Here is a 12,584-nt window from a genome sequence, read left to right as displayed (position 1 = left end):
TGAGAACACTTCACCCAACAGCAGCAGATGACACATTTTTCTCTGGTGAACATGAATTATTCTCTATGATAGACAATATGTTATGTCACAAAACAATAATCTTGAGGTGAATGAAAATGAAAACACAACTTACCAATACTTATGGGATACAGCAAAAGTAGTGCTGAGAGGAAAATTTATAGCTCTAAATGCTTACATTAAAAAAGAAGATCTCAAATCACAGACCCTATCTCAAAACTGGAGGATCTAGAAAAAGAGCAAACTAAACCCAAAACAAGCAAAAGAAAGGAAATAACAAATCAGAGATAAATGAAATAGAGAATAAAAAAAACAATAAAGAGAATCAACAAAACCAAAAGTTGTTTCTTTGAAAATATTGATAAAATTGACAAAGCTTTAGCTAGACTGACATAGAAAAAAGAGAGGACACAAGTAACTAAAATCAAAATGTAAAGGAAGACATTACTACCTACTCCACTGAAATTAAAAAGACTATAAAAAGATACTAAGAACAACTCTATGCCAACAAATTAGATATAGATGAAATGGACAAACTCCAAGAAACACACAAACTACCTACATCGACTCAAGAAGTAATAGAAGATCTCAACAGACCAATAAAAAAATAGAGATTGAATCAATAAACAAAAACTTCCCAACAAAGAAACACCCAGGATCAGGTGGCTTCACAGGGGAATTTTACCAAACATTCCAAGAAAAATTAACACCAATCCTGCTCAAACTCTTAAAAAAAAAAAAAAAAAAAAAAAAAACTGTAAAATAGGGAACATTCCCTAACTCATTCTATAAGGCCAACATCATCACCCTTATACCACAGCCAGATAAATATACCACAAAAAAAGAAAATTACAGAGCAACATCCCTTATGAATACAGATACAAAAATATACCACAAAATACTGGCAAATAGAATCCAACAGCACATTAAAAGAATTATACACCATGATTGTGCCGGTTTGAGTGTATTGTGTCCCCCAAATGCCATTATCTTTGTGGTTTTGTGTGGGGCAGGCGTTTTGGTGATGGTTGGATTTGCTTGGAATGTGCCCCACCCAGCTGTGGGCAATAATTTTGATGAGATGTTCCCATGGAGGTGTGGCCCCACCCATTCGGGGTGGGCCTTGGTCGGTGGAGCTATATAAATGAGCTGACTCAAAGGGAAGAAAGAGAGTGCAGCTGGGAGTGATGTTTTGAAGAGAAGCAAGCTTGCTGGAGAGGAACGTCCTGGGAGAAAGCCGTTTTGAGGCTGGAGCTTTGGAGCAGATGCTAGCTGCCTTCCTAGCTAACAGAGGTTTTCCGGAGGCCATTGGCCATCCTCCGGTGAGGGTACCCGATTGCTGATGTGTTGCCTTGGATGCTTTGTGGCCTTAAGACTGTAACTGTGTAGCGAAATAAATCCCCGTTTTATAAAAGCCAATCCATCTCTGGTGTTTTGCATTCTGCAGCATTAGCAAACTAAGACAGATTTTGGTACCAGAAGTGGGGTGCTTTTGCTGCTGAGTTTGCAGATACCAAACATGTTGGAACGGCTTTTTAAATGGATAAGGGGGAATTTCTGGAAGAGTTGTGAGGAGCTTGATAGAAAAGGCCAAAACTGCTTTAAAGAGACTGTTTGTGGAAATATGGACTCTAAAGATACTTCTGATGAGGACTTGAACAGAAATGATGAATGTGTTGTAAACTGGAAGAAAGGTGATCCTTGTTTTAAAGTGGCAGAGAATTTGGCAAAATTGAGTCCTGGTGTCAGATGGAAGGAAGAATCTGGAAGCAACAACTTGGAATACTTAGCTGAGGAGATCTCCAGACTACGTGTGGAGGACGTATCCTGGCTTCTCCTTGCAGCTTATAGTAAAATGCGAGCAGAGAGAGATAAACTTAGAACTGAACTCTTGGGTTCAAAGAAACCAGAAGTTGATGGCTTGGAAAATTACGGGCTTCCAGTGGGTAGAATCCCAGAAGCTACAGCCCAACCTGAGGACAAGCCAAGATTGGATAAGGAGTTAAGCAGAAAGGATTTGTGGAAACTCCTATTGTCTGATGGCTTTGACCCCTGCGTGCTTCATGCAAAGCCAACAGAATTTTTGCGAGATCTTTATAGACGGAGCCATTGCCGGTCTGGACTGGAGGAGACAGACAAGGAAAAAATTAAAGGAAAAATCTCTTCAAAGACAGAGCCATGGAGGTTGAGGTCTGGAGTCAAGAGGTTTAGGGCTGGGAGAGCAGAGCAGCCCACATGCATGGAAAGGGTGAGTTTGCCCTGGAGGTCGAGGGCGGGCTTTCCGCCTCGATGCTCTGGAAGAGTTTTGCCACCTCAGGTCCCAAAGAGGGTGGAGCACATTTCCAGGGAATTGGGGAGAGCCTGGCTGCCACCACACTGTTCTGAAGGGGTTGAGCGTGTGCCCTAGAGATGGAAGGGAATCCGGGAGCTGCCCCGATGTTTGAGGAGGGTGGGGCCGAGAAGGTGGTCTCCCCAATGTGTGGAAATGTTGGAGCACTCACCTAAGTGTTTGGAGAGGAACGGGCTGCAGAAAAGGCCCTTGGGAAGGGTTAGGCTCCCACTCTCTCAAGCCCCAAGGATGCAACATTGTTCTGTAAATGACTCTCGGACTTTGAAATCTAATGGACTTTGTCCTGTGGGTTTTAGGAACTGTTTTGCTCCTGTTAACCCTGTTTTCCTTACTGTTTCTCCTTATGGCAATGGAAATGTTTATCCTATGAATGTCTCTCCTTTATATATTGGAAGCACATAACTTGTTCTAGGTTCACAGATCCACAGCTAGAGGGGAATTATGCCTTAGAACTGACCAAGCCTAAACTGATTTTGATGGGATTTTGTACTTAACTTTTGTTACTGAAATGATTTAAGTTTTTGTGATATTGTGATGGAATGAATATATTTTGTATTTGGAAAGATAATGTCATTTTGGGGTTCAGGGGGTGGAATGTGCCGGTTTGAGTGTATTGTGTCCCCCAAATGCCATTATATTTGTGGATTTGTGTGGGGCAGGCGTTTTGGTGATGGTTGGATTTGCTTGGAATGTGCCCCACCCAGCTGTGGGCAATAATTTTGATGAGATGTTCCCATGGAGGTGTGGCCCCACCCATTCGGGGTGGGCCTTGGTCGGTGGAGCTATATAAATGAGCTGACTCAAAGGGAAGAAAGAGAGTGCAGCTGGGAGTGATGTTTTGAAGAGAAGCAAGCTTGCTGGAGAGGAACGTCCTGGGAGAAAGCCGTTTTGAGGCTGGAGCTTTGGAGCAGATGCTAGCTGCCTTCCTAGCTAACAGAGGTTTTCCGGAGGCCATTGGCCATCCTCCGGTGAGGGTACCCGATTGCTGATGTGTTGCCTTGGACGCTTTGTGGCCTTAAGACTGTAACTGTGTAGCGAAATAAATCCCCGTTTTATAAAAGCCAATCCATCTCTGGTGTTTTGCATTCTGCAGCATTAGCAAACTAAGACAAGTGCAATTTAGCCCTGGTATACAGGGTTGGGTCAACACATGAAAATCAGTTAATGTAACACAGTGAAGAAAAAAAAAAACAAAAAAAACACATGATCATATCAATTAATGCAGAAAAGGCATTTGACAAAATCCAGCACCCCTTCTGACAAAAACACTTATAAAACCAGGCAGAGGGGGAGACCTTGGCGAAGCTGTAGAGGCGTTTCACGGCAGTGAAAGCGTTTGCCGAAAGGAAAGTAACGTGGGAAAATGCAGAGCTGGAGTCGGGTGTACTCCTCCTCGGCCAAGAGAGGCCATTTGAGTCGAATATCTATCTCATGGCCTACAGGGAGTTTCTGCAGTGCCTTTGAGAACTTACACAGATCAACCAAATAATGCTGATGTAACAGTGATAGGTTCTGGTCCTGGAGGATATGTTGCTGCTATTAAAGCTGCCCAGTTAGGCTTCAAGACGGTCTGTATTGAAAAAAATGAAACCCTTGGTGGAACGTGTTTGAATGTCGGTTGTATTCCTTCTAAGGCTTTATTGAATAACTCTCATTATTACCATATGGCTAATGGAAAAGATTTTGCTTCTAGGGGAACTGAAGTGCCTGAAGTTCGCTTGAATTTAGAGAAGATGATGGAGCAGAAGAGTATTGCAGTAAAAGCTTTAACAGGTGGAACTGCCCACTTATTCAAACAGAATAAGGTTGTTCATGTAAATGGATATGGAAAGATAACTGGCAAAAACCAGGTCACTGCTATGAAACCCAATGGCAGCACTCAAGTTATTGATACAAAGAACATTCTTATAGCTACAGGTTCAGAAGTTACTCCCTTTCCTGGAATCACGATTGATGAAGATACAATAGTGTCATCTACAGGTACTTTATCTTTAAAAAAAAGCTCCAGAAAAGATGATTGTGATTGGTGCAGGAGTAATAGGTGTAGAATTGGGTTCAGTTTGGCAAAGACTTGGTGCAGATGTGACAGCAGTTGAGTTTTTGGGTCATGTTGGTGGAGTTGGAATGGATATGGAAATATCTAAAAACTTTCAACGTGTCCTTCAAAAACAGGGATTTAAATTTAAATTGAATACAAAGGTTACTGGTGCTACCAAGAAGTCAGATGGAAATATCAATGTTTTAATTGAAGCTGCTTCTGGTGGTAAAGCTGAAGGTCTCACTTGTGATGTACTCTTGGTTTGCATTGGCCGACGACCCTTTACTCAGAATTTAGGACTAGAGGAGCTTGGCATTGAACTTGATTCCAGAGGTAGAATTCCAGTCAATTCCAGATTCCAAACTAAAATTCCAAATATCTACACTATTGGTGATGTGGTTGCTGGTCCAATGCTGGCCCACAAAGCAGAAGATGAAGGCATTATCTGTGTCGAAGGAATGGCTGGTGATGCTGTGCACATTGACTACAATTGTGTGCCATCAGTGATTTACACACATCCTGAAGTTGCTTGGGTTGGCAAATCAGAGGAGCAGTTGAAAGAGGAGGGTATTGAGTACAAAGTTGGGAAATTCCCATTTGCTGCGAACAGCAGAGCTAAGACAAATGCTGACACAGATGGCATGGTGAAGATTCTTGGGCAGAAATCCACGGACAGAGTATTAGGAGCACATATTCTAGGACCAGGTGCTGGAGAAATAGTAAACGAAGCTGCTCTTGCTTTGGAATATGGAGCATCCTGTGAAGATATAGCTAGAGTCTGTCATGCACATCCGACTTTATCAGAAGCTTTTAGAGAAGCAAACCTAGCTGCATCATTTGGCAAGCCGATCAACTTTTAAGTTAGATTTTTTTTTCCTGAAATTTCTGGGAAGCTTTCATAAAGGTCACATTTCTGAACAGAAATTGCTCATGGCTGCAAGAATTTCTCGGACTGAATTAAGAAACTTTTGGAAGGTATTTAATAGATTTGGACAGAATGGAATAATCTCACATTTCTATTTTAAATAAATTTAATATTGTTTCAGTGCATCAGCCCATGGTTTCGTGCTGTTTATGAAAGGTTCAATGTCACTGAATTTATATTAAGCATCTTTTACCCCTTATACAGTAAAGTTGAGTTTACTTACTTGGATTTTTAACCACAGTTTTCATATTGGAAACAGAAGTGAAGTCATTCAGATAAGATTCAAATATGTATAAACTGGATAGATGTAAATTAAAAAATGGTCTCACTTACTTAAACCTCCAAATTCTTATAGAGGCAGAATTTATGTACTTGAGAGTTCTTAAGGTTCCAATGAAGCCTACAAGTATGAACGACAGTTACCTAAATTAATGAGGTTTATCTATGAGACTCAGCTATTAAAGGGAGACTCAAATGTATTACAATGGAATGAAGATATGGAAATAAACATGTCAAACATTAAAAAAAAAAAAAACAGGCAGAGAAAGAAATTTCCTCATGATAAAGAGCATATTATGAAAAATCCACAGCTAATATCATACTCAATGGTGAAAGACTGAAAGTGTTCCCTCTAAGATCAGGAACAAGACAAGGATGTTCACTCTCACCACTGTAATTCAACATTGTACCGGAAATTCTAGCCAGAACAATTAGGCAAGAAAAAGAAATAAAAGGTATCCAAATTGGAACTGAGAAGTGAAACTTTCCCTATTTGCAGATGACATGACACTATTTACAAAAAAATCCTGAAATACCACAACAAAGTTACAAAAACTAATAAATTAATTCAGCAAAGTGATGGGGTATAGGACCAATATGCAAATAAGCAGTAATGAAAAGTCAGAAGAAGAAATCAAGAAAAAGATTCCATTTACAATAGCAACAAAAAAAAATTAATTTTCTAGGAATAAATCTAACCAAGGATGCAAAGGACTTGTACACAGAAAACTACAAAACACTGCTAAAAAAAAATCAAAGATGGCCTAAATAAATGGAAGGACATTCCATGTTCATAAATTGGAAGACTAAATAGATGTTAAGATGTCAGTTCTACCCAAAGCAATTTACAGATTCAATGCAATCCTAATCAAAGTTCCAACAACCTTCTTTGCAGAAATGGGAAAGCCAATCATTAAATTTATATGGAAACGTAAGGGGCACCAAAAAGCCAAAGACATTTTGAAAAAGAAGACTGGAATTGGAGGACTCATATTTCCTGATCTTAAAACTTATTACAAAACCACAGCAATCAAAACAGCTTGGTACTGGCACAAGGACAGACCAATGGAATGAAATTGAGTAGAAATCAACCCTCATATATATGGCCAACTGATTTTTGATGAGGGTGCCAAGACCACTCAAAATGGAAAATAAGTCTCTTCAACAAATGGTGCTGGGAAAACTAGATGTCCATATGCAAAAGAATAAAGATGGATCCTTAGCTCACACCACAGAAAAAAACAATGAGCTCAACATGGAACAAAGACCTAAATACAAAAGCCAGAATTATAAACCTCTCAGAAAAAAATGGAGGGAAGCATCTTCAGGACTTTGTATTTGCGCTGATTTCGTGAACTTTAGACCCAAAGGATAAGAAATGAAAGAAAATACAAAAACAAACCAACAAAAAAAAAACACCATGTGCCAGAAAGACCATGAAAAGATGCTCAACATCATTAGCCATTAGGGAAATACAAATCAAAACCACAATGAGATACATTTCACACCCATTAGAATGGCTATGATTTAAAAAAAAACAGAAAATTTTAAATCTTGGAGAGATTGTAGAAAAACAGGAACAGTCATTCATTGCTGGTGAGAATTTAAAACAATGCAGTCACTGTGGAAGACACTTTGACAGTTCCTCAGAAAGTTAGGTATAAAATTACCATATGACTAAGCAATCCCACTTCTAGGTATACACCCAAAAGAATTGAAAGCAGGGAGTGAGAGAGATATTTGTACACAGATGTTCATAGTGACATTATTCACAATTGCCAAAAGATGGAAGTAACCCAAGTGTACATCAACTGATGAATGGCTAAACTAAAGGAGACATATACAAATAATGGAATATTATTCAACTGTAAAAAGGAATGAAGTCCTGATACACGCGACAATATGGATGAACCTTGAAGACATCATGTTGAGTGTAATAAGCCCGACACAAAAGGACAAATATTGTATGATCTCACTGATAAGAAATAATTAGAATAAGAAAATTCATAGAGTCAGAAACTAGAAAAAAAGTTTACCAGAGGCTGGGTTAGGGGTAGGGAATGGGGAGTTAATACTTAAACTGTACAGAGTTTCTATTTGGGTGGAAAAGTTTTGGTAATGGATGGTGATGATGGTAGCACAACATTGTAATGTAATTAGCAGTACTAAATTATATATTTACATATGTATCATGGTCAAAGGGGAAAATTTTTTAGGTTGTATATATGTTACTAAAAAAAAAACAAAAACAAAACATAAGACTGTACAAATAGTATAAACAGTGACCCCTAATGTAAACCAGGGAATACAATTAACAGAACAATTATTAAAATGTTTCTTCATCAATTGTAACAAATATACTACACTAATGCAAGATGTTAATAATAGGGCAGTATATGGGAACTCTATATTTTATGCATGACTTTTCTGTAAATGTACAGCTTTCTAGAAATAAAAACCTAAGCCAAGCAATTTGGACAGAGATTTGTATGAAGTAAGAGCTATCCTACAATTAATAGGAGGAATCATTAATTATCAACATTATATAATTATTAATCATTATAAATAAAAATAATCATAAATAATAATTATTTAATCATTATTAAGGTGGATGAGATTAAATGGACCTACTAAGAGGTTATAGAATACTCTCAAGTGAGAGATGACGAAAGTCTTATCTAGGTTCATAATAGAGAAAAGTGACTATTTTTCAGATAAAACAGGTTAGCACTTAGTGACTGATACATAAAAGAGGCATGTGATGGCAGAAATGAAAGACAAGGATGATGTCAAGGTTTCCAAGTAGGACACCAGCAGACCTGCTGTGGTGGTTTTAAAACATGACCACAAATTTCCTGGCACCTTCCCATCAAGAAGTGAGGTCTATGTCCCCTACCCTTGACTCCAGTAAGGATTATGACTACTTCAACCAAGAATCTAGCTGTAAGGGGAAGGTATCAGGGAGGGTGAATGACTCTGTGTGACTACCAAGGCTAGGTCATAAATGGTCATGAAGCTTCTTCGTTGTTCAGTGGGATACTAACTCTTGGAGATCTGAGCCACCATGCTGTGGGGAAGCCCAAGCCACATGGAAAGTCCACAACTGACAGTCCCAGCTGAGCTCAGCCTTCAAGTCATCCCAGACTAGGTATCAGACATGCAAGTGAATAAGCCTCCAGTAATTCCAGCCTCTACCATTTCAGTCTTCTCAGCTGAGCCCCAGACATTATAAAACAATGGCAAGCCATCCTTGCTATGCTCTGTCCAAATTCCTGCCCTACAGACTCTCTGAACATAATAAAATGGTTGTTTTTTTATATCACTAAGTTTAAGACAGTTTCTTATATATAGATAGACAACTGAAACAGGTGATAACATATAAGTGAATTATTAAGAAATACACAAATAGGAGGTTTTGAAGAAGAAATTATGATGGCTCCATTTATGTCATTTAAATATCTAAACATCAAATGAAGATGTTGAATAAACTGCTGAAAACAAGGTCCTAGATTTTTAAAAAGAGGTAGAGGCTGAGGAAGCAGTATATGAAAACAAAAGGAGGACATATTAGTGTGAGAGAGAAAAATAAGAAGGCTATAGGAATGGAGTAATATGAAAAGTTAAAAAGGAAACAAAAGATCAGAGAAAGAAAAGAATGAAGACAGAATGGTGATGTAAAAACCAGGCAAATAAAGATTTCATAAGGTGTCAACACCCGTGCTCAACAGTTTCAAATGCAGCAGAAAATCAAATAGGTTCAAGAGAGAAAGGGAACAAATAGATCTGACAGACTGTTGGTGTCTAAGAGAGATGAGATTCAATAGCGTGGTGATAAGAAGTCAAATTACAGAAGTTGATGAATGAATGAGAATTGGGTGAACTGATAAAATCAGTGTAGACTACTTTCTCAAATGTTGCTATAATGGGAAGTTAAGAGGGAAAGCAGAAGTTTAAGGGGAAGTAGAGGTTAAAGAAAGTCTGATTCACTCACTCATGCAATAAATACATATTTTTATATTTTATTCATCTTTATTATCAGAGCAAGGGAAAGGAATTAGTAAAGAGAAACTGAAGAAAACAGAAAGGAGTCAATGAGTTAAGGTCCTAGAAGAGACAGGGGAGTGAAGGATCAAAAGCTCAGGTAGATGAGGGTGATGTCATAAACATGGTGATATAAACAGATACTGAAAACTTCTCTCCAGAGATTCAGCAAAAAAAAAAAGTGCGGGACAATGCTGAATTGTTCAGAATTTTGGAGGAAAATACAGACTGGAGAAGGACCCTACAAATGCCAAATTGAAGAAACAGAAAACATTATCAGCTAGGAATCTTACATCCCAGACCAGCCAGTCCTCTCCCCTACCCCTCAGTCAGTCTCAGCATGGGAATGGCAGAGAAAGAGCAGCTGGGACCCCTCCCACCAGGGACACAGACAATAAAATTTCTCACAGCAGTGAGACATACCCCCACTGCTTGAAGAACTGGGGGACAGGAGAGGATATTTCAAGGCCCAGGTCACTGAGGGACAAAGAGTCTGAAAAAACATGGACAGAGACTGTGTTTCCAGCCCTTGGTGTGAAAGCCATTCCCCCAACCTTGAGGGAAACAGCAGCCAGCAGCTGTTTCCTTGCCTGGGGGACAGGTAAAAAACTGGGTCTGCTGGGGGAGCCCTGTGCCACAAGAAAAGTGGGGGAAACATCAAGCCAGATTTTAGTCAACAAAGCAAGGTCACAGGAATACCACAGTTTCAGCTCACCTGTGCAGATGCAGCCTGTGCTCAGAGGCAAAGCAGCTTCTGACGATGATTATGATAGCAAACAGCACCATCTGCTGGACAAACTGTAAAGTGCAAGGGCATCAAAAGGCTTTTATAAAAAGATACTCCAGACTTTTCTTAGAGCCACTGGAGCTGGTATACACCAACAGCATGGAAACCTGTCCCTGTTTTGGCTGAGAAATATGGACAACCCAAATGTTAAAGCAAGACTCTAAAACAAACCCAGGTCTTGCTGACTGGCAAAAAACAGAGCACCACTGGAAGCCAACAGGTTTGTTTTACCACACACAGTGAACTTGCTGGGGTGCCCAGGGCCTACTCCCCATCCCTAAGGCAGGCTGCTGTGGCTGCCTGATTTGGGGGGGACACTGGGGGGGCAGAGCCAATCTGACAATTGGCCAGCAAAAGAAACAAAGAAAAGATAGAGATCAAAAACAACCAACAAGAAAACCCTAGGCAAAAGAGAGAAAATGACCTCCAGAATAAACTAATCAAGAAAATCAGAAGCCTAGACAGCAAAAACTCATGAATCACACCAGGAAACACAAAGATATGGCCAAAGGAACAAACTAACACCTCAACTGAGATACAGGAGTTGAAACAACTAATTGAAGATGTTCAAACAAATCTAAATCAAATCAATGAGTTGAAGGAAAATGTGGCAAAAGAGATGAAGGATAAAAAGAAAACACTGGGTGTCCATACAGAAGAAATAAAAAACTTGAATAAACAAATGACAGAACTTATGGGAATGAAAAGCACAACAGAAGAGATGAAAAACACAAAGGAGACATACAACAGCAGATTTGAAATGGCAGAAGAAAGGATCAATGAACTAGAGGACAGTACATCTGAAATCCTACACACAAAAGAACAGATAGGGAAAAGAATTAGAAAAATATGAGCAGGTTCCCAGGGAACAGAATGACAACATGAAGCACATGAATATACATGTAATAGGTGTCCCAGAAGGAGAAGAGAAGAGAAAAGAGGCAGAAAGAATAGAGTACATTATCAATGAAAATTTCCCAACTCTTATGAAAGACATGAAATTAAAGGTCCCAGAAGCACAGCATACCCTAAACAGAATTGATCCAAGTAGACCAATTCCAGGACGCTTACTAATCAGATTGTAAAGTGTCAAAAGACAAAGAATTCTGAAAGCAGCAAGAGAAAAGCAATCCATCACATACAAGGAAAGCTCAATAAGACTAAGTGCAGATCTCTCAGCAGAAACCATGGAGGTGAGAAGACAGTTGTATGATATATTTAAGATTCCACCAGCTGCCAACCAAGAATTTTATATCTGGAAAAACTGTCCTTCAAAAATGAGGGAGAGTTTAAAATATTTACAAATAAACAGACACAGAGAGAGTTTCTGAACAAGAGACCTCCTCTACAAGAAATATCAAAGGGAGTGCTACAGACAGAAAGGAAAAGATAGAAGAGAGAGGTTTGGACAAAAGCGTAGAAATGAAGATTAGTAGTAAGGGTAACCAAAATATCCCAGGTACAGGAATTAGGACTCACATCTCTTTCTCTGAGGCAGGAAGGGAAGGGGTAATGATGACTGTGGAAAGAGATAACAGTTGACAGAGGGAAAGAAACTAATGAAAAACTTATTTTTCATGTGGAACAGGAGGCAAGACTACCTGCTGAGAGTGAGGAAACTGGAATAGGATAGAAGCTAGAGGAGAATGGGAAAGATTTGAAAGAGCATCTGTGCTGAACAAGAAGGGAAGTAGAGCGGAGATAAGTCAAAGGTTCACCATGTCACCCAAGAGTACATCTACTGATGAGCAGAAGGGCGAACTGTTGTGTATACATATGATGGAATATTGTGCAGCTGCAGAAAGGAATGAAGTCGTGAGGCATGCAACGAGATGAATGAACCCTGAGAACATTATGTTGAGTGAAATAAGCCAGAAATGAAGGGACAAATATTGTATGGTCTCACTAATATAAACTAACTATAATGAGCAAACACTGAGAATTAAATTCAAGAGTATAGGTTATCAGGAGATAGAAAGTAGGCAGAGATTGGACAATCAATGATTAAGGAATACAGAATGTTCAATAAGGCTCTTAGACTGTAAAGGTTCCTAGACTGCAAGCTCTTACAGCTGACCCATTTACTCCTGAGTTTTAACTGTTATCTCTAAATTCTGAGATACTGTGGGGTTTTTTTTATGTACAA

At 39.2% G+C, this 12,584-nt stretch overlaps 2 protein-coding genes across 9 annotated transcripts in view; one reads left to right on the top strand and one right to left on the bottom strand.

Annotated features, from left to right (window-relative positions):
• Window positions 1-12,584, bottom strand: part of NUBPL (nucleotide binding protein like) — a 626,527-nt gene that overhangs the window by 453,738 nt on the left and 160,205 nt on the right. The window lies entirely within an intron of this gene.
• On the top strand, window positions 3,705-5,342 carry LOC119532383 (dihydrolipoyl dehydrogenase, mitochondrial-like). Its single transcript, XM_037834766.1, is given in 3 exon segments — window positions 3,705-3,794; window positions 3,796-4,362; window positions 4,364-5,342. Coding segments are annotated over 3 exon segments (1,533 nt in total). The 5' UTR covers window positions 3,705-3,731; the 3' UTR covers window positions 5,267-5,342.

This window comes from Choloepus didactylus, chromosome 4 (assembly GCF_015220235.1).
Source record: "Choloepus didactylus isolate mChoDid1 chromosome 4, mChoDid1.pri, whole genome shotgun sequence".
Lineage (NCBI taxonomy): Eukaryota > Metazoa > Chordata > Mammalia > Pilosa > Megalonychidae > Choloepus > Choloepus didactylus.
The sequence above is the reverse complement of the archived record's forward strand: the minus strand, read 5'-3'. Positions and strand labels throughout refer to the sequence as shown.